The sequence below is a fragment of the Vigna umbellata genome, chromosome 11 (assembly GCF_029865625.1).
Source record: "Vigna umbellata cultivar VRB3 chromosome 11, Vumbellata_1.0, whole genome shotgun sequence".
NCBI lineage: Eukaryota > Viridiplantae > Streptophyta > Magnoliopsida > Fabales > Fabaceae > Vigna > Vigna umbellata.
In genome coordinates, this window is record NC_142175.1 from 22,489,821 (window position 1) to 22,511,200 (window position 21,380).

At 32.4% G+C, this 21,380-nt stretch overlaps 1 protein-coding gene across 1 annotated transcript; it reads left to right on the top strand.

The window, feature by feature from the left end:
- The first annotated feature begins 11,199 nt into the window (after positions 1-11,199).
- On the top strand, positions 11,200-19,938 carry LOC124845450 (phospholipase D gamma 1-like). Its single transcript, XM_047322552.2, has 10 exons — positions 11,200-13,020; positions 14,036-14,152; positions 14,466-14,660; positions 15,643-15,894; positions 16,036-16,104; positions 16,223-16,370; positions 17,039-17,187; positions 18,349-18,528; positions 18,816-19,013; positions 19,449-19,938. The coding sequence occupies exons 1-10, from the start codon at positions 11,542-11,544 to the stop codon at positions 19,740-19,742; spliced, it is 3,081 nt and encodes a 1,026-aa protein (XP_047178508.1). The 5' UTR covers positions 11,200-11,541; the 3' UTR covers positions 19,743-19,938.
- The last annotated feature ends 1,442 nt before the right edge of the window (positions 19,939-21,380 follow it).

Below are 21,380 nucleotides of genomic sequence, written 5' to 3' on the forward strand. Positions count from 1 at the left end.
ATATAGAAAAGCCCTAAATCCCAAACCAAGACGCACCACCAAAATCATAGAGCCATAACGAGATCTCCTCCAAATCAAAAATTTCGCTACCACCACTATAGTGCCATCTTCGACTATCACGACAACACTTTGACATTGCCACCATCTCATAAATGCAACTCACTAGGAGAAATCAACCATCACAAAAACATCAAAATCGCGCCACCACAAACTTGAAAACATGATGAACCATGAAACTCGTATATGCATTTCGAGCCACATATCATTACTCATCCTTCATGCCACCACTATTCAAAAACACGAAACCCTAAATAATAGCACAATCACAAAACAAAATAAAACAGGTTTTTTAACCGCAAATAAGTAGATGATTTTATTCCAATAACCTTGATTAATTCAATTAAATTCGACTCACACAATATATAACAAGCCATGTAAGCAAAAATTGAACAATTAATTCAAATACTTCCAACGTGTACACTTTGTCGTTAAAAATTCATATGACACCATGAAAAATTTCCAAAATGAACATAAATTACCAAAACTAGGACCACATTGAACATCTAAAAAAAAATGAGTCTCACATAAAATCGACAAAAATAGAAACCAATAGATAGAGTATTTAAGTCTAAAATGTATGAGCTAATTTTAGTTTATTAAAATTTATCACTATAGAAATTGATGATAACAATAAATAGGCAATACGTGTGAATGAATTGTAGTTTGCTTGAAGTAGATGTTGTTTATTGACATTGTAACCTATTTCTGCATAAATCAACCTGTTTCCTAACTGACTTGTTATAAACCCATTGGGATAAGGTATAGATGGGTAGTCATTTAGGCTCTTTCCATTTACTTCTAGCAATTTCTCTATTTCTATTGAAGTAAGATTTCGTAATCGTTCAGAGGCTAGGGATAACTATACAAAAAAAATCATTTTAGTTAAGCTCTACAAATTGTTAAAAATGATACAGAGTGAGAGAATTTGTCATACCTGACATTGCAATCCTTCTTTGCTCATTATATAGAATTCCATCCAAAAGCCATTCTCAAATGTTGTTCCACAATTGTTCTGGTTTGTTTATACTATTGACAATAGTATTGTTACAAATATTCTGAATCATTTGATAGGATTCTTTAGGCCATTCTCAAATGTTTCATATACAATCCTATCAACAATTTTGATATCTTCATATGATAAAGGACCTTTGACAACTATCAACATTCTTCTTAATTAGAAATATTCACTTGTAATTAGACGTACATATACGAGTCTTTCGATGGTGTTTCCTTTCTTATTTGAAGTCCAACATCCGTCTCTTTTGACACATATAAACTTCGATACAAATTGTGTGTATGTTAATTCTCCATCCTCGTAGTATGTATTATTACATTCCATCCAACTTGTAAACATTGATTTTGTAACTCATGGCCTAACAATGAGTTTTTCAATATTATCCTCATCTTTAAAGTATATTAATTGTTTGCCAATAAGATGGAAAAATAATCTCTTTACCGTTGGATTTCTGCCATGAATAGGAAATGAAAAAACAATTGTTTATGAAGCTTTACATGGAGATACATATTGACAATCAATGTATTGTTTGATCTCATCTATGTGTTAAACATTGGTGTCTATAAATGGTTTATTAGGAAAAATTGTTGTTGTTGTTCTATCATATCCCTTATTAATGTACTTGAATAAGTACTTTATTGATGTACTTTGGTTATACCATTCAATGTTGATATGTGCTTGGTACTTCAAAAGTAAATTTGGGTTGTAAGGAACTACAAAAAAATATCTAATGCAATGCCTTACTTAACCACAATCACTCCATTGTCTCTTCTTTTGTAATATGCATAACTGTTGAAAGGCTTTTTGGTCGCACAAAAAGTCAACAAACCCTAGTCCCCACTAATGTAGTATAGGGCAACCAGGGAATCAATCCGTAGACTCAGCTAATTAAGATTAAAGTATATGATTAAGGTCTTGTTTTTATTTACTAAATATTTACTATTAAACTAGGTGGGAACAATTAAAATGAATGAAACTAAAATAAAAGAGTTGAAACTAGTCTAAACTAACATATGTTTAAAAGAATAAAGAATTTGAAATGTACTGAAAGAGAACAAAATAACAATATCAAAACAGCAACAAAATCTACTTACTACAACTTCCTACAATCTAAACAGAACTCAAATGCTAAAATAAATAAGGAAAGAAAGTCTTTAAAAAAAAATGCATAACAGAAGCAGAACCTAAATCTAAAAGAATGCATTAACAATCAAGATATATTTCTAAACTAAGCATCAAATCCTACTCTAAACAGAATTAACTAATAACAAAAATGCCAATATTATTCTCAAATAAAACTGAAATCAAATTAGCAAACACCTAAACTAATGAGTAGAAACATTTTGGTTGATTAGAATCGTGAATTAGAATAAAAAGTGCCAATTTTAGTGTAGAAAAGCAGTCATTTACAACTCAAAAAGACATCCTCGACAGTCATACCCACTGTGTGGTATTTAAGTTCCAAATTAGAACCTAGATTGGGTAAATGTCCACTTACTATACCAAATCACAGCAAGTTCAAATCCTACTTCATCACCAAATGCAAAACCTAATCTAAATGCAATTGAAACATGTAATATACTCTAAAACATGCAAAACTCTAATTAAAATGAAATAACAGAAACAAAATACTAATACATTGTTTTTCTTTCATTAGACTCATCTCCAAACTCGAGAAAACATCTCAGTATGTCATGCTCACTGTGGAGGCATGTAATTCCCTAAGGAATTTCAACTATGTGGAGTAACATGGTCTAAGTCATATTTTTTTATACAACACAACGAGAAAGACTCTCACATCATCAATCAAGAACACAGAAATAATGAGAAAAATCAAGATAATAGAATCAACAAACACTCAACACATAAGAACATAAAAAATGAAAGTATTATTAACAAGAAACGAGAATACACGAAAATGTACCGAACAAACGAGGCGCAAGAACATGAGAATTTGAATTCACTATTGAAAGTGCGATAGAACCCTAGAATCTGCGTCCTCTCTATCTACTCCTAAGACTAAAATGTAAACTAGAAAACTCAGTGTCTCGTCTCCGTGAAAGTGTATAAAGTGTGTAGTAGTCTATATGGCAGAAACAAACCCCTTTATATAGGGTTATAGAAAAAATAAAGAAAAATAAAAGCGGGGAAAGGAAATAGAAACTTGCTTGGGATGCTTATTCTTCTTCATCGGACGATCATTATTTATCTGCTTCCTTGCTTTTTTTCTCTGGCCGTTTGATCCCCACCAACGGGCAGCTCCGGTCATCTTCTCCGGGCAGGTAATGCGCTCCAGCTTGGCGTCGTCAACTTTGGTCAGGACGCCTCTTCTCTTCGTCTCGCACAGGAGCCCTAGCTTTGGTGTTTGTTTCCACTCAAGTGAATTGCTCAAGAATGCTCTCTTTCTCTGCCAAATGGATTACAAAACTGAGACCCCCAAAAGCAACTGCTACCAAGACGCACCAAAATGGCGTCGTTGCACTTAAAGCCCAAAATTCCAACAACAATGACCCAATATTTCAGCCTAATGCATTAGCAGCTTCTACTCTATTACAGCGGCCCAAACCAGCAAAGGTGCACCCTAATGCTCTTCAAATCAGCAGCTGTGCATTTGGAAAATGATCAAACTATTCCTAGGGCAATAGCAGCACACCAAAACGGTGTCGTTCAACTCAATCTGCAAGCCCAATTAGTGCAGTCCAATTTCAGCGACAGGTTCAATCCTAGCAGAAACCAATTGCTTCAACGTCAGCTTCCAATAGTAGCGGCCTAGTATGTGCTTTTCATTATCCCAATTAAATTGCAGCCCAAAGAAACCAGGGCCCAAATCTGCAGCAAAAAGAGATCAATTCAAACTTAAAGAGAAGAAAATTTAACAATTAAAAGAAAGAATTTTTTTTATTAAAATATTTTTTAAAAAAAAATTAATTTTCTAATTATTAATAAAAACTAAAAATTATATCTAAAAACCTAATTTTAACTAAATTTATACAAAACTAAAGAATTCAAGGAAAAACCTAAAACTAGCCTAATTCTAAACAATTAAAAAGAAGATTTTTAACCTAGAAAAATATGCAAATCTAGAGTGTTATCAATAACCTTCTTTATTAATTGTAGTTTCATCCTAGAACTTCATAGGAAAATATCTATAACATGTTCCATTTTTTGTACATGGTGATGATCTTTTAGTTGCTGCACACTTTGATTGATTATTTTTTATAAAACTTAGTCTTTCAAATTCTAACATTGTATATCCATCTACAAAATTTTTTTGAAAAAACATTCTTGATCTGAGTAAAGTACATGTTTCTCCCTTCCTTGTCTACATATAAAAAGAAAACCACTCTTTTATTGTCAAGCGTGTCCTCTTTCTGGTTCTTGCACATCATGTATCACGATGGCTGATATGATGCCTATATCCATCTTCACCATAAGGAAATAGCAATGGATATTGAAATCCTAGATAATCATTTATTCTTTGGAGTTTTCCACATCTATTCTCCATTATAATATTCGTAGGTGATCCACTATCAACATCGCCTACTATTAATACAACAACCCTAAAAACATTGGAAATATTATAAATTCGATTATCTTTACTTTTGTTTGCAATGAGTCTCAATTTCAGATCATCAAAAAGGTTGGCGCTTATTTCTATCTCTTACCATTCTAAAAGATTTTGCATGTACATTGTACTTGTCCAACATATCTGTTAGTTGTTTTACAATCTACACATCTACATGGCTTGGATATTTGCAAACATGAATGCAATAAATTAAGTTACAGGTCCAATATGTTCATTCAATAATCTTGTGTAGAATACAATTATTACTAAAATTAAAATGTCACTTAGAGACTAGATTATGTTACGTAACTCATTGTTAGTATCATTGATATATAGTTGGAAAACTATGGCATCATAGCAACTGGAGGAAGAAAACTTCATATTCTATGGCAAGATTGTCCAGGAATTCTCAGATTAGGTGGCCCTCTATCATTATTTATGGATCTATCTATCTTTGGTATAGGAGATGTGAATGAAAACATCATGGTTGTAAGTTCTACTATTTTGTTCGTAATTTTTACTCTACATAGATTGTGTATCACTAAGCATCTTGTGAAATGTAGATGGAGGCTCTTTTAAAAGTGGGAGCATCTTGTGAAATGTAGATGGAGGCTCTTTTAAAAGTGGGAGCTGACTTTTCCATTTCTGCAACATAGTTGAAAGTTTGGAATTGAAGGATGTTTATCTTTCTTAATTCTTTCTTGATACCACATATGAACTTTTCAATGTTGAAATTCATATATAGGATCACTTATGTAATTGTATCCCTTGGATAAAAAAAAGTGATTTTTAGTGTACAATGGTAAAAATGTTTAAATATAAGCTATTAGAAATATGAACTTTGTAGGATGTTATGTTTGAATATGATGGAATAGCCATGATAGGGTTTTCACTGAATTCATCTTCAGAAGTTGAGTGTAAATCATTTGATATATGTGGTCAAGTATAAGAATAAAATTATCAATGATAGCTATTACTAAGGATAAAATAGTGAGGAATATGAAATATCTAAAGTCGAATACGTTAAAGAGAAATCATTAAGTATCTTTTGCTTCATCACTAAATTTTTAAGCACACTTGCTCTCTTGAGGTTCTAAATGTTGTGTGACATAATCAAACTTATTCAATAGTTTTGCCTATATGAAATATTGTGTGAAACATTTTTACTTCTGAGAATACTAAGATGACTAGATGCTTGTTGAGTATGATTTTCTCTAGATATACTCTTTGTTGAGAAACTTGGTTAAGGACCGCAAATGTTATGTCAAAAGTGGTGTGCTAGATGTCTTGTTGTGAAGATATTGATATTTTTTACTGCAGTTGCAGTGTCCTTTAATTCTTGTCCTCCGTTTAATACATAACTTTTTTTCTTTTCATTCTTGTCATAGAAAACTTATCCCTATTATTAAGATTTTCCTTTTCCAAAGATGATTGGAGCAAGGTATACATATTGCATAAAACTTTTCTATCTAGTACAATATAATATTCGTTAGAAAAAAATGATAAATAGAACAATAATTATAATATTTCCAAAATCAAGTGAATAAAAGTCGTATTCCAAAAGAAATCAATCAATAGTGTGAATAAGGTTTTATACTTTTGAACTTTAGATATTATGCTACTGCATTTTCTTGCAATCAATAATGTCTACATAACTGGATTAAGTCGGTGAAACAAGTAGAGTGTCTAGATTATTCAGTGGACCAAGTGAACGTCTTAAAAAGCTAAAAGAGGAGCTTAGGTAGCTCGGTAGAGCATATAGATAACTCCATTGAGTTCTCCTGATGCTCCACTAAACTCTCAGCATGCTCCACTTACCTCTCCTCGTGCTCTACCAAGCCCTCTTCATGGTTCATCAAGCTTTTCTCTTACTCCAGTGAACTTTTCTCAGGTTCCACCAAAATGTAAGAAGGAAAAAGGAAAAGAAATAAGAAAAAACATAATAACAAAAATAACAACATATTAAAACGAAAAAATACAAGAAAAAAAAGAATAATACTGGGCCTTATGAAAGATGAAATGAAGGAAGCAAAAGCAAAACTAAAACAATCCTAAAATTATAAGAAAGTGAATACATTAAATGAAACATTTAGAAAATAAAAAGGACTTCAAATCATTGTCCTTCATATACACTACTCCCGCCAAATCAAGAAATAACCTAATTTTGATATATCTCTTCCTCTATCGAAAAAAAATCTCAAAAAAAGGCATGAAAGCAAACCACGGAGATGACAATTAAACCTAATAAATGTACATGTGTCATTATTTTAGATGTGGCATTTCGAGATTTTTCCTAAGGTATTATTTTCTCACATAGACAGATGATTTAATATTGAGTTTTGATCATATAATTTTTCAATATTTTCTTTCTTTAAATTTATATTTCAAACCATTATTTTTAAACTTTTTAAACAAGATTATTATTTAATGTTTAAAAAATTTAAAATATACTGTTGGTAAACAAAATTAAGATAATTGAATAATAGTTATAGTATTATTAGGCTTAATACCTCTTTTGGTCCCTCGAAAGGGGAGGAATGTTCAAGTGCGTCTTACGTTTTTTAAAAAGTTAAATGTGGTCCCAACTTGTGAAAAAAGTGTGCAATTAAATCCTTTTTGGTCACAACGTTAATTTTTTAACGATGTAACTGACAGCATGGACTGAACAGTACGACATGTCTATTTTATGTGAATGTTGGCTTTCTGAGGTTAAATGACGTGTAAAAAAAATATTTTGAGGGGTAGGGGTTGTTTGCTCTGTATTGAAGAAGATGCAGATGTTGATGGAAGACTGGCGATGAAGGATTTACTTGCAGGTTCGAAGAGTTCGCAACGGGTGACTTTTATCATACCCATTTAGGTTCAACTTCACGCCCCATCCTACCCATCCTACACAATGCATCAAGTTCATTCTCAACCACTTTCAATACCAATAGATACCCAACATCAAGATACCAACTCGTGATCTTCATCTAATCTCAAGATTTTCTTTCATCTGCACAAAAAAACGGATCAAAGCACAAACAAATCCCTCAAATTCAGTACATTCAACCCAAGAATACATCCCCAATCTCCCAATTTCCACTTAGTTGGCAAACTCTAAACTAGCCATCCCAACCCCCATCCACATCATGTCTCCACCGCAACCGTGAAGCTCCCATCGCCGTCGCTCACCACCCAGCTTACCGTCGCCAGCACACTGTTGTAAGTCGCGTGACCGCGACCCCAAACCCTTGCGCCATGACTGTGACCGCGACCCCAAACCCAAAGCCCAAACCCCAAACCACCACCAAGCTTACCGTCGCTGGAGACATGGTGTCTCCGGCCTGCTTCTCGTTCTTCTCGGGAGGCCAAACGACCAACACCTTAACTCGCGGCAGGTCACCTTGCCACCTCCTAAAGGCCTCCCTTCTCTTGCTCATTCTCACGGAGGAAACCCTAAGAGGGGTTTGGGCTTGGCCCATCTTCAACGCAAGCAAGTAGCTCTATTCTCTGTCAAAATATTTTTTTTTAAAATTTAAATTTTACACGTCACTTCCACGTAATGACATAAACTAGACACGTAATTATGTTTTGTCCACGTTGTTAGCTGTACCATTAAAAAATTAACGCCGTGACCAAAAAGGATTTAATTGCACACTTTTTTCACAAGTTGGGACCACATTGAACTTTTTAAAAAATGTAGGACGGACTTGAACATTGCCCCCCTAAAGAGGGACCAAAAGAGGTATTAAGCCTTATTATTATTATTTTAATATCACATAATCTTGAATTGAGTCTATCCTGGTACATTATTCATATTATGTTTATTTTATAATTTAGACATTTATAAATTCAATTACAACATTAGTGTTACAAATGATAATATGTACAATATGCTTGTTATGCTTATTTATAACTTATACATTTATAAATTTAATTTTAATATTAGTGTCACAAATCATAATATGTCCAATATTCTTGATATGCTTATTTATAACTTAGACATTTATAAATTCAATTCTAAAATTAGTGTCAATAATCATAATATGTACAATATTCTTGATATGCTTATTTATAACTTAGACATTTATAAATTTAATTCCAATATTAATGTCACAAATCATAATAGGTTAATGAATGTATAAACATCACTCCACAACCAAAAGTAAAGAAGAGCAAAACCTAACATGTTCATATTTATTGCCACAAAGAAGATAAAGGGAGAAGAAAGTGAATTGGACCAAAAGTTGACACTTTCAGGCCCCTTAAGTCCATCATTTTTCCTCCTCTTTTCCAATTTAATCTTCCAAAACACTACTCCATTATTATAAGTTTTTAAGTAAACCAAGTGAGAAAGACAACAATAACATATTAATCACCCATTTTGAGAATACATTCGTACATATGACTACACCAAATTTAGGATTTATGGCACAAAGATTGCACATGGAATTTGAAATAATGATCATGAAAGGTTGAAGGTTGTCGAGTTGAGGTTGGTTCATGGGTAAAAATGGGTTGTCATGGATCTAAGGTTGGACCGGATTGTTATGAGTTGAAGGTCGAGTCTGGTGGACATAGGTTGAAAGTTGAAATAGACCGATTTAAATCGAACGTTGAGACAAGAAAATTTAAGACTAAAATTGATTTCAAGTGAAGTTTTCATGTTTTTATTAATTATTGTTCATATGTTCAATAATATATCTAAAAACTTAATATTTTTTCATGTTTGAAAAAAAGTTCACTAGATATTTTAGCGTTTGTGATTTTTTTTCAGTTGGAACATTTTAATCTTTTTTAGCTCTACTTCATGTAGCTCAGACCAAAAATTTTATGCTGGTCAAATCGATTATTCTATTAGTTTAATACTTTCTTTTATAAAAAATTAAATTAAATTAGGCATACTAGGAAGAATTTATTAACTAATTCATATTTCACATGTCTTACAAATCTAAAAATAAAAAGTTTTGAAAATTTTAAAGAAAGGAAAATATGCTTTAAACAAATATATAACAAAACGAGATTGTCCTATTCTATTGTCTTCTACTATATTCTAAATAAAAGAAAAATAAAATAAAAGTTAAACGCTAAAAAAATGAAGGAAATGTGATTACAAATATTTCAAAGAGATAACGAATTTATAAAATGAAATAAAATAAACGAAACTTTAATTTATATTTAAAATATAACTTAGAATGTTAATCTTCATCATTTTTAAATACCATTTATATTAAACATCTAAACAGGCTCTTTGAAAAACCTTTTATTTTAAAAGTTTTTAAATTTTAAAAACTAACAAATAATTTTTACTTTCAGTTTTAATTTTAATTTAAAAATTGGTTTTAAGTAAGAAATACATCAAGGAGGATATTCTAGTGAAACATTTGATACAAGGGAATAGTTATATCTTATTTTATTGCTAAAAGTGTTATTAAGAAGAACAATTATTTTTTTATCGCAATAAATAATCAAATAAAAAGGATATTTTAATGTAGTGAATTTTTTTACTTTACTTTAGAAATATTAAATTCTCACTCTTTTTATAGATATAGCTGAATAAAAAACTTAACTAAAATTTATTTTTCTCTAAAAAAGTATTATATATAAAAACTAAACCATATATACAAACACATTGTTGAATTTCAATTTCAAATGAACTAAATAAAATCTCATAAGAAACCTTTCATCACCATAGATACCATCAAACATAATCTAATTCAAAAGCTTGGTTATTGGCAATGGTAACACATGGGAGTAGTATTTATGACGGTTTGAGGCACAAATAGTTTATGTTTTCTGTAACGGACGTTATTTCCGTTGCTAATACTTCTGAACTTTTGACTTTTTACATTCAACAAATATTACACAGAATCAGATATTTTTTGTTTGCTACTTTCAAACATTCCAAAACCCAATCATTATTTTCCTTCTTGTCCTCGGTTAAAGGACTGCTCATGTAATATTTTAATTCACTTTTTTAAAAGCATCAAAGTTAACGTCATTTATTTTATAGTTTATTATTTTTTATTAAAACAACTTGAATTATTATTTGAAAAAATTATATTAAGAGAAAAATTAAATAAAATAAATAGTAGGATAAATTTTAAATTTAAAAACTGATGGTATTTTAGATGTAGCTAAGATTTATTAAAGACATTTAATTTTAAGTATAACTAAGCCTTTTACGGTCTTTATTGTTACACATGTACGCTAAATGTTTTTATGTCCAGTTCTCACATTTTAAATATATTAATGCAAAATTGATTTTGAACTTAAGATAAATTTTCTTTATTTTATGAAATAAATGTTGTTGGACTAATATTCGTTCAGTTTAAATTTTAATATACTCTCTTTGACTTTTATGTTTCATACCGAAATTAAGAAATGAGATTTAATTTTAGATTTTTAATTTTTTTTAATCATTTATATCAATTAAACAAAGAAAGAATTAAATATATTTTGATTTTGGAGATATTAAATTTATTATTCTCAATTAATAAGTATGAAAAAAAAAAAGGAGAGAGAGAAAAGCGTTCCTTAACTTAACTTGGTAGAAGTTATCAGTGGGACCAAGCTGAGAGATCCATTTCAACACCCTGCAATACAATGTAATGTAATGCATCTTCTTCTTCCTCGTCGAATCTTCGAAATCATAAACCTTTCCCTCTCTTTCCTCAAACAATTATTGTTTTTCACCGAACTTCCTTAATTCTCTGGTGCACCTTCTATTTGTATTAACAACATTATCCAAAAATTTCCCAATAATTCTTCACGCGATCAGTTTCAATTCAGCATTTCTTTTCAATGTTTTCTTGTGTCGTCTGTGTGCAATCAATTCCCCTTGGGCTAAATTCATCTGGGGTGTGACCCTTTTGAATGAAAGATCAAATCTTGAAGTTAAACCGATAATTCAACATCAATGGACAATTCTGGGTCTTCACAACCTCCATATGGGTATCCAAACCCTTATTTGTACCCTGGCAACACCCCTCCATACCCTCCTCCTGATCCATATGCACCACCACCATATCCATATCCATATCCACCAAATGCTCCAGATACCTTCAACTACTCATACCCCCCACCTTCTCCACCACCCTCAGCACCCTATTCTAGCCACACATACCCTCCTCCTCTTCATCCTCCACCACCACCTCATGATTCCTTTGCCTTTTCTATGCCTCAATCACCCAATACTTATCCTTACCCTCACCAAGATCCTCCAGAATGGAGTAACACAGGAGGTGAAGTACCTCAAAGTAGTGATAGTTATAAGCCTCCTGCCGTTTCTATTTACCCTCCTTTGGATGATCGCATGAGCATTGTCAGGATGTCTGAAACCACAAATGCACTTCCATTGTTGACTCGATCCCCTTCAATTTCAAATTACTTTAAAGATGAGTTTTATGGACTCTCTGTCTACTCCCCCTCAGATTTGGATAAAGAGGACCCTACTAGACCTTCTGTTCAATCTGATGACTCAATGAGTGATCACAGCTTGCAGATTGTCCCAATTCAGAACAAAGCGTCTCTGCCAGTTCTGCTCCTGCATGGGAATTTAGATATTTGGGTTCATCGAGCCAAACACCTTCCAAACATGGACATGTTCCACAAGACTTTGGGAGATGTATTTGGGAAGTTGCCTGTAAATGTCAACAAGGTGGATGGAACGGTGAGCCGGAAGATTACCAGTGATCCTTATGTAACAGTTTCTGTGTCTAATGCTGTTATTGGGAGGACTTTTGTGATTAGCAATAGTGAAAACCCTGTGTGGGAGCAACATTTCTATGTTCCTGTTGCACATCATGTAGCTGAAGTTCATTTTGTTGTGAAGGACAGTGATGTGGTGGGTTCGCAGCTCATTGGTGTTGTGGCAATTCCAGCTGAAAAGATATACTCAGGGGAAAAGATACAAGGGAGCTACCCTATTCTGAATAGCAGTGGGAAGCCATGTAAGCCAGGTGCTATCTTGATATTATCCATTCAATACATTCCAATAGAGAAACTTATCACTTATCATCAAGGAGTTGGAGCTGGTCCTGAATATCATGGGGTTCCTGGCACGTATTTTCCATTGAGGAAAGGTGGAATGGTAAATCTATATCAAGATGCTCATGTTCCAAGTGGTTCTCTACCAAATGTTAAGCTTAACCATGGCTTGTATTACAATCATGGAAAGTGTTGGAATGACATCTTTGAAGCCATACGTGCAGCTCAGAGATTGGTTTACATTACGGGGTGGTCTGTGTGGCACAAAGTTAGGTTGGTAAGGGATGCTGACAATGCAACAGATTCCACCCTGGGTGAACTTCTTAGGACTAAGTCATCGGAGGGAGTCAGAGTGCTTCTACTTGTATGGGATGACCCTACATCAAGAAGCATTCTTGGTTACAAAATGGTTTGTAATGTTTCTTTTACGTTGCCTATTACTGTATTTCTGTTTTGGGGAGGATTAGGTGTGTTTGGTTTATTGTGTGCAGTCATTCCAAGTCAGTTGAACAAGAAAGTATGTGTTACAAATGGATTAATTTGAAACTGATATCCAATGTAGAACATGGTTTGCAAATGTCTGCATGTGGAAGTTTTTGCTGCATATTGTTATCATAATTAAGTCATTCTATTTCTTTTGGAATTTTTTTCATTGTGACAAGTGACAGCTTTGAAACTAATGATGGAAAAAATTGGATTGATGTTGGTTATTGTGAATAGAAACTTAAGAACGTAAAAATTGTCCAGGAGTTGATTGTATATTTAACAAGGGCAAGTGGGTTCACTATTCATCTTCGAAGCCGCACTCTAAATTTTAGGAGAATCGCAGCATCTCATTATTTTTGAAGGATTACTGTCATTCATTCTACACTTTATTTTCATCTGTTGTTTGTAATTTTGTAGTCCTTAGTTAATTCTGAGAATATGCTACTTATAGTTTCCTTTTCTGTTGTCTTCCTTCTTTCTATAACATGTATCATTTGAGATGAAACGGCTTTCTTCATACTCTGGTCATAGTTCAGTACCACTTAGTAAAAGCTCTGTTTTTGTCTTTCCAATGGACTGACATGGGCCTAAATAGGTCAGAGCTATCTTCAAATCAATCTCTGTTTGCAGTTGGATATGGGACTTTATATATATTGGCTTGTGGTTTTTCTTTTCCATATAAAATTAATCTGTCTTCAAGTAATACTAACAATAGGTAACTTTCTATTGACCTAATCTAAATGATTGTTTCCATATGGTATGTGATCTTGCAAAGTCATTATTTTTTCCTTGTTTAATAACATTTCTAGCTTGATTTATGAAGTATACTTTATTTTAATTTTAAGACTCTTAAACAAATTCTGGTTTTTTCATTGAAATCTTAGTTTTATGATATGATTTTATTTTAATTATGCAAACTTATTCTGTTTTACATTCAGGATGGTGTAATGGCAACTCATGATGAGGAAACTAGACGATTTTTCAAGCACTCTTCTGTGCAAGTGCTGCTTTGTCCTCGCTTTGCTGGAAAACGACATAGCTGGGCCAAACAAAAGGTGATTTTACAATGATTTAAAATATTTTTATTTACTGGAACAGTTGATTCATTGTCTTAAAAGATTTTAAACAATCTCCTCCTGTTCCAGTTCGGTATACTTTATGATGGACATACTACTACTGATGGGGTGGTTCCATTTGGTAGTTTGCCTAACTTCTTGTCATGAATGTCAGAATTTATGACAAGGTTTAGTTTCAGTAGCTGTTTCTATATCTGCATCTTTGCATTGGTTCTCTGTATATATACGTTCACATACTTCTACAATTTCAGTTTTAGAGTTCCAAAATAATTTTTTTCTTTCTAATTATCAGGAAGTTGGAACAATATATACACATCATCAGAAAACTGTAATTGTGGATGCTGATGCTGGAAATGACAAAAGAAAAATTGTGGCATTTATTGGTGGACTGGATTTGTGTGATGGGCGATATGATAATCCTTACCATCCTCTCTTTAGGACACTGCAGACACTGCATAAGGATGACTATCACAACCCTACTTTCACGGTAGTATATTTGTTTGGTTGTATTATTACTAGATTTTTCCATCAATCATTTCGTAAGCAACAAAAGTAAATGCTTAAATTAAAGCCACAAAGTTCTATAACTCCATTTTTTTGTAGTTCTTGAAGAAACTAAATTACAACAAAGAAACCAAATTATTGCCACTCATATGTAGAACATCACATATAAATAAGAGCTGTCAAAATGGGTTATCCGGCCTGACCCACCAAGAGTTGGTAACTTGGTGGACCAACCTAGCTCACTCATTGGTGAGCTTTAGAAATATGAGTTTGGCCCACTAGTATTGGTAGATTAAATAGATTGGCTCACTCAATTTAAAAGTTGCAAATTTTTAATTTTGGTGTTTTTTTACTTCAATCTATTTTTTTCTAATATGAAAGTTGGAAGCAAATTCCAAATTATCGGAATAACCTTCACAAAAATATCATGATATTAATATGCATATATTGACCATGACATATGTTAAAAACAAAATAATACATGTAAATAATAATTCTAAATATCATATAATATGCATACCAAACACAAACACTAGATGAAAATTCTAGATAACATCCAAACAATTATTAATGGTTGGTGAGCCACCGGCTCACCACAGGTTCAACCTGGGTAAGCTGGATTCTTACTAGGCCAAGTGTGATTTTGGCTCGTGCCAAAATTTATAGTGTTTTTTAATTCAATCCAGTTCAAACACATAATGTGCCAGGTTGACGCATAGACTTTGACAACTCTATAATATAATGTGTTGTTGCTATATAGATGGTCTTTGAACATGTAAATCTATTCCATATTTCTGACACATCTAAAATTTTCCTCAAATTCATGACAGATATTCTCTTATTGTAGCCTTGCAATAAAAAATAATGGAAGTATGTAGCTAAGAACTAAAAACGTTCCAATTTTATAACGTAGTTTGTGGCTGGAAGACCATATTGTTCTGATGATGTTGATTATACAATGATAGGGTAATACTGGAGGTTGTCCACGGGAGCCATGGCATGACTTACATTCTAAAATTGATGGTCCAGCAGCTTATGATGTTTTGACCAACTTTGAGGAGCGCTGGTTAAGAGCTGCGAAACCTAAAGGGATAAAAAAGCTTACAAGTTCATATGATGATGCATTACTTAAGCTAGACAGAATAAAAGATATTATCAGTACATCTGATGATCTTGATCTTGATGAGGATAATAATCCTGCATCATGGCATGTTCAGGTGCTCAGTTGATTAGCACTGAATGGATAATAATCCTGCATCATGGCATCTGATTTAGAATTTCTAGAAGCAGTTTAATTTTTTTTTTTTATTTTCACTAGTTAAAGGAAACCATTGAATATACTTGCTTTTGGAATACAGATATTCCGTTCAATTGATTCAAATTCGGTCAAGGGATTTCCGAAGGATCCAAAAGATGCATCAAGCGTTGTAAGTGAAATGTTTTAGTGTTTCTAAGTTTTCTTTCTTATGCTAGATTTCAAATTATCAAACTTGAGTCAGCTTATGTGTGATGAAAGGATAGTTAAATATTATTGTGTTCATGCAGAATCTGGTATGTGGGAAGAATGTACTGATTGACATGAGTATACATACAGCATATATAAAGGCCATTCGTGCTGCACAACATTACATTTATATTGAGAATCAATATTTCATTGGGTCTTCATATAATTGGAGCCAATATAAAGACCTTGGTATGAAACTCTTCTTTCTCATGTTTGCCTTTTATTTCCAGAATTCCTTCTTTTACTGGCTGAAGATTTTGAAGAGCATAAACTGTTATGGTATATTAGTTTGTATAAGGATCAAGCATCCTAAGGGAAAATTCATCATGCATAATTTATATTTTACTAATTAAATTGAATGATCTACAAATCATCTAAAAGAAAAAAGACCACTTTCTTTCAAATCCATGATATGTTATTTTGCAGCATTTTATATAGATCAAAGGCTCTGGAAATTACACGAGTATATAATAGCAGACAGTCTGGTACATTTTTTCTATATTATTAAATTGTTTGTAGCCAAAGCTTACTAAAATATACGGCAAGCCCTGTGGTTTCCTTTGAAGGCTAATAATTGAATATTTAACTTCTTCTAACTGTTTTTTCAAGGTGTTATCAAATGTTTAGTTCCTTTTATACATTCATGACATGTCAACTGTATCTTTTAGTTGCTCTTTTTCTTGGGCAACATAGCAAAGGAGGTTTGAACCTACAACCTCTAGCAAATTACTTGAACTTCTCACCACTACACTCCTGGTGGATTTTCTCTATCACAGACTGGGTGAAGAGGAATAACAAAGTTGATTAGATTGTTTCAAATATGTCCTTTTGACATTAAAACTTCCGTGTTTCTGCAGGTGCTAATAATTTAATTCCAATGGAAATTGCACTGAAGATTGCTGCAAAGATAAGGGCAAATGAGAGATTTGCAGTGTACATTGTTATTCCAATGTGGCCGGAGGGTGTTCCAACAGGTGCTGCCACTCAAAGGATTCTATTTTGGCAGGTATACTTCAATTCACAAGATAAAGTCCAGTAATTTTTATCTGAAAAGGGTTTGATTGAACTTTCATATTGTCTACCTGGAATCCTGCTCTATGAATCGTGATTTTTAACACCCAGATGACCTGTTGATTTCTCTAGTCATTAGAAAAAAGAAGAAATGACTAAAACATTATGAAGCTGGAAAAACCTTTAAGTTGATAGTAGTTATGCAACTTCTAGCCCCTGAATATACTCTAAAAGAATCCTGGCTTGGTCACTAGTCTGACTGTTTTAACTTTTAATAAAAAGTGTAAGAATGCTTTAAAAAAATATGGTATTAATTATTTTTAGTTTAGTAGAAATGAAAGGGCCTATGAGAAATACTCTTTTCAACTGCCTTCTATTCTGGCTTTCCTTTTATGAAGTGTTTGAAATCTCATTTAGGTTTGTAATTGTTCACCCTGGCATTTAGTTGCATATAAGCTCTATTTTAATCATAGACCAGTATTACATTTTATTCTTCTATTCTTTCTGCTTTACAGCAGGTAGCTGCCTTTTCAGACTACTGAGCCTTTTCTTGTTACATTGAAGCAGCTGCATGGATCAACCATGCCATTCGGCATCATAAAAAAACAAACTTTGATCAAAATCACTTGCCTAGTGGTTAGATGGGGAAATTCACTAAGATATTAAAGTACATTGACTTTGAATTGATCTTGTTTCAAATTGATTTATTTTATACATGTTTTGTTTGGATAAGACAATTCAAAGTTATTAAATTTTAAATGTTTTCGTGTGGATAAAGTATTTCAATTACAATCAAATGCAAAAAGTTATTTAAATATCTACCCATTGTTAGTAATTCAAAAATATTAGTATTGATGATCTTCTTTGGTCGATCTTGATTTATGCTATTTTCTGTCATAGTTTGTCTGGAATTTTTTAATTGATATTATTGACAAAAGATTGTTTTTAATTAACATTGACTATAATTATTTAAGCTGACACCAATCAAGGTTATTTTTGGAACATTAATGGTTGGGGTATTTCTTTTTTTGCCGAACTTTTTTGTCTACTAAAATATTCCCCAATTGACATTGACCAAAAGCAATGCTAATTATAGGAACTTAAAGGACTTGGTTCTTGCATTTCTTACACTCTTTTCTTTCATTAATAATTTCAGCACAAAACAATGCAAATGATGTATGAAACAATTTACAAGGCTTTGGTTGAAGTTGGGCTTGAAGGAGCATTCTCTCCACAAGACTATTTGAACTTCTTCTGTCTTGGCAATCGGGAGGCAGTAGATGTGTATGAGAATGTCACTGTGTCTGGAAATCCTCCAGCAGCAAATAGTCCACAAGTATGAATGCTATGCTTTCCCTTCTCAATTACATTTTTCTACTTGCACGGTGTCATGAAACTTTGAGTTTGTGTAAAGTTATAGTAATCTGGTACCAATGAATAAAAGAAAAGTTTATATTTATTCCAGATAACGCATTGTTTTGTTAGCATGTAAAAAGTTGTCTTACAATTAGGACAGATATTCTGACTATCATTATAAGCATCTTAAAGGGTCTGTTTTTGTGGCATGCAATCACTTTTTAATGAATGTAACTGTAAACTTGTGGGGTGGTTCTCTTTGTCCAGGCAATTAGTAGAAACAATCGACGATTCATGATTTATGTTCATTCAAAAGGCATGATAGTTGATGATGAATATGTCATATTGGGGTCTGCCAACATCAACCAGCGCTCTATGGAAGGAACAAGGGACACTGAGATTGCAATGGGTGCATACCAACCTTATCATACCTGGGCAAGAAGACAGTTTTATCCACTTGGGCAGGTAAGCTTTTTTGAAGTCACTACATTGTTTCTTCTCATATTTTCTTAAGCCTTTATGGCAAATGATTGGAAAATCAGTAGTTGAAGTTCTGATACATTACATGTACTGGTATAACAAGTTGTAATTCCACACACTAGCTTCTAAAATCCACATCTCACTCTTGGGAAGTTAAATTCAAGCAACCAGCCAAAAAACCAGCATCTTTGGTTTCTCTAATTCTCTACAAATATGCATTTATGAATATAACTTTTGAAGGAACTCTATTTAACTTCTGATGTACTAATAGATGTTTTGTTATGCATGAAGTGAAAGAATATGGGTTGTGAATAGCTAGAATAGTATAATAGTGTTATGACAGTATGTTACTTTTATATTTAAGTGAATTAACAAATTTCCTGAACTGACTGTTATTCTTTGTTAAACTATACCATGAAGATCCATGGATATAGAATGTCACTTTGGGCAGAACATACAGGTACTATTGAAGACTGTTTTTCAGAACCAGAGAGCATTGAATGTGTTAGGAGGATTAGAACAATGGGTGAACAGAACTGGAAACAATATGCATCAAATGATGCAACAGAGATGAAAGGGCATCTACTCAAGTACCCTGTAGAAGTTGATAGAAAGGGTAAGGTAAGATCCCTTCCTGGTCAGGATGAGTTTCCAGATGTGGGTGGAAAGATTATAGGATCATTTATTGCCATTCAGGAAAATCTAACCATTTGATCATATTTTATGTTCACATTGTTGGTCATTAGGATGTACGATGAATGTAAATTAGAGACAATTTTGAAATGCAATGTAGTTGAAGAAACACCTGTCCACTGTATATAGTGATAAAATCTTTTTCTCTCATTTTCCTTTTTCCTTGTATACTTACAAACCACTTGCTAAATATCATCACTCCCTCCTTTTCTATCAATCTAGCTTACTGCTATAAACATGTTTTGCTAATTGTGACTAAGAAAACTAAAGCTATGAGGAACACTGAATCAATGATAATCTTGGCATACTTCTTTGCAAGTCATCAATAACATCTGAATCTCTGCACAATTTTTCTGAATGGTTTACATTGTTGGCTTTGAAATTATGATTTTCTTACAACACGCATTGTCTATCTGTAGTGATTTTATATGGGAAAGAAATTGTGATTTTCTTAAGCTTTCTTCGGAATTTAAGATTTCCATCACAATATGCAGTTACAATCATACTAGTCACAAGCAACAGACACCAATTAACAACTGTCATTGAATTTTGATTCATAAATTGAAAACCCAACTGCAAATGATATTATGTTGCAAAATTGAAATGTCATTGCTAACACAAAACAAAACAATAATACATAGTTGCTATTCTCTGGTTGTGCGTGGAAAAGACTTTGTTGAAACAGACAGAACTCACTTTACTAATTTCTGCATTTTCAGAGATATTAACTTAATGCCTTTCACAAAGGGATATATCTTACTATCAAGAAAAAAGAGAAATTGTATTATTTCACTGGTTACATAAACACCTTATCTCAGTAAACAATCACATTTTCTCGTAAAGTATCATTCTTAAGGAACCGTTTCTTACATTGAAGAATAAGAGCGTTGCAATTTCTTGAGTTTCAGTCAGTGGTTTTTATATGTTGAAACTTTATTGTCAAGGTAGGAGTTGATATTAGGCATGCCACCAAAAAGGGCAAGAGACAATAACGTTACATAAATGGAGAAAAATAGTTGCTTGAATTATATAAAATCAAACAAAAGTGATCTGTCATGATGAAACACATAAAATTCAAGTTTTCATTCCAACCACTTTTAAATGTGATTTTTTTTTTTAATTATGTTATTGGCATGGATTATCTAAGTGTCATTCCTTCCATTTTGGTTAAATGCAATTGGGTTGAGAGCTTTGCATGAATTGAATTGAAAGGTGGTAAAACAAACACAACGAAAACTAAAGCATCGTACAATCTATCAATAATACACTTCACACCATCACAAAAAACAACTTTTTAAGCCTAAAACAAACAAAAAAATCAAAAGTAACAAAATTAACTAAAGAAGAAATTTCAACACACTTAAAATATTGATAAGTGACTGTATTTTATGCTGACATTTGGCGAAGTCTAAAACTGACATGTGATACAATCAAAATAAATATATGAGAAAATTATCAATTTACCAACAACTTATTCGTTTCTTTGGTTTTGTTGTCTTTTCATATCCAACAACTATTCCATTTCTTAAAATATTCCTATTACTTTGACATACAAAATATCACTTATAAATATTCCCACTATCGTTTTTAATTTCCAAAAATGTCACTCAGAATATTATTATTACTATTATTATTATTACTATTATTATATTAATATTA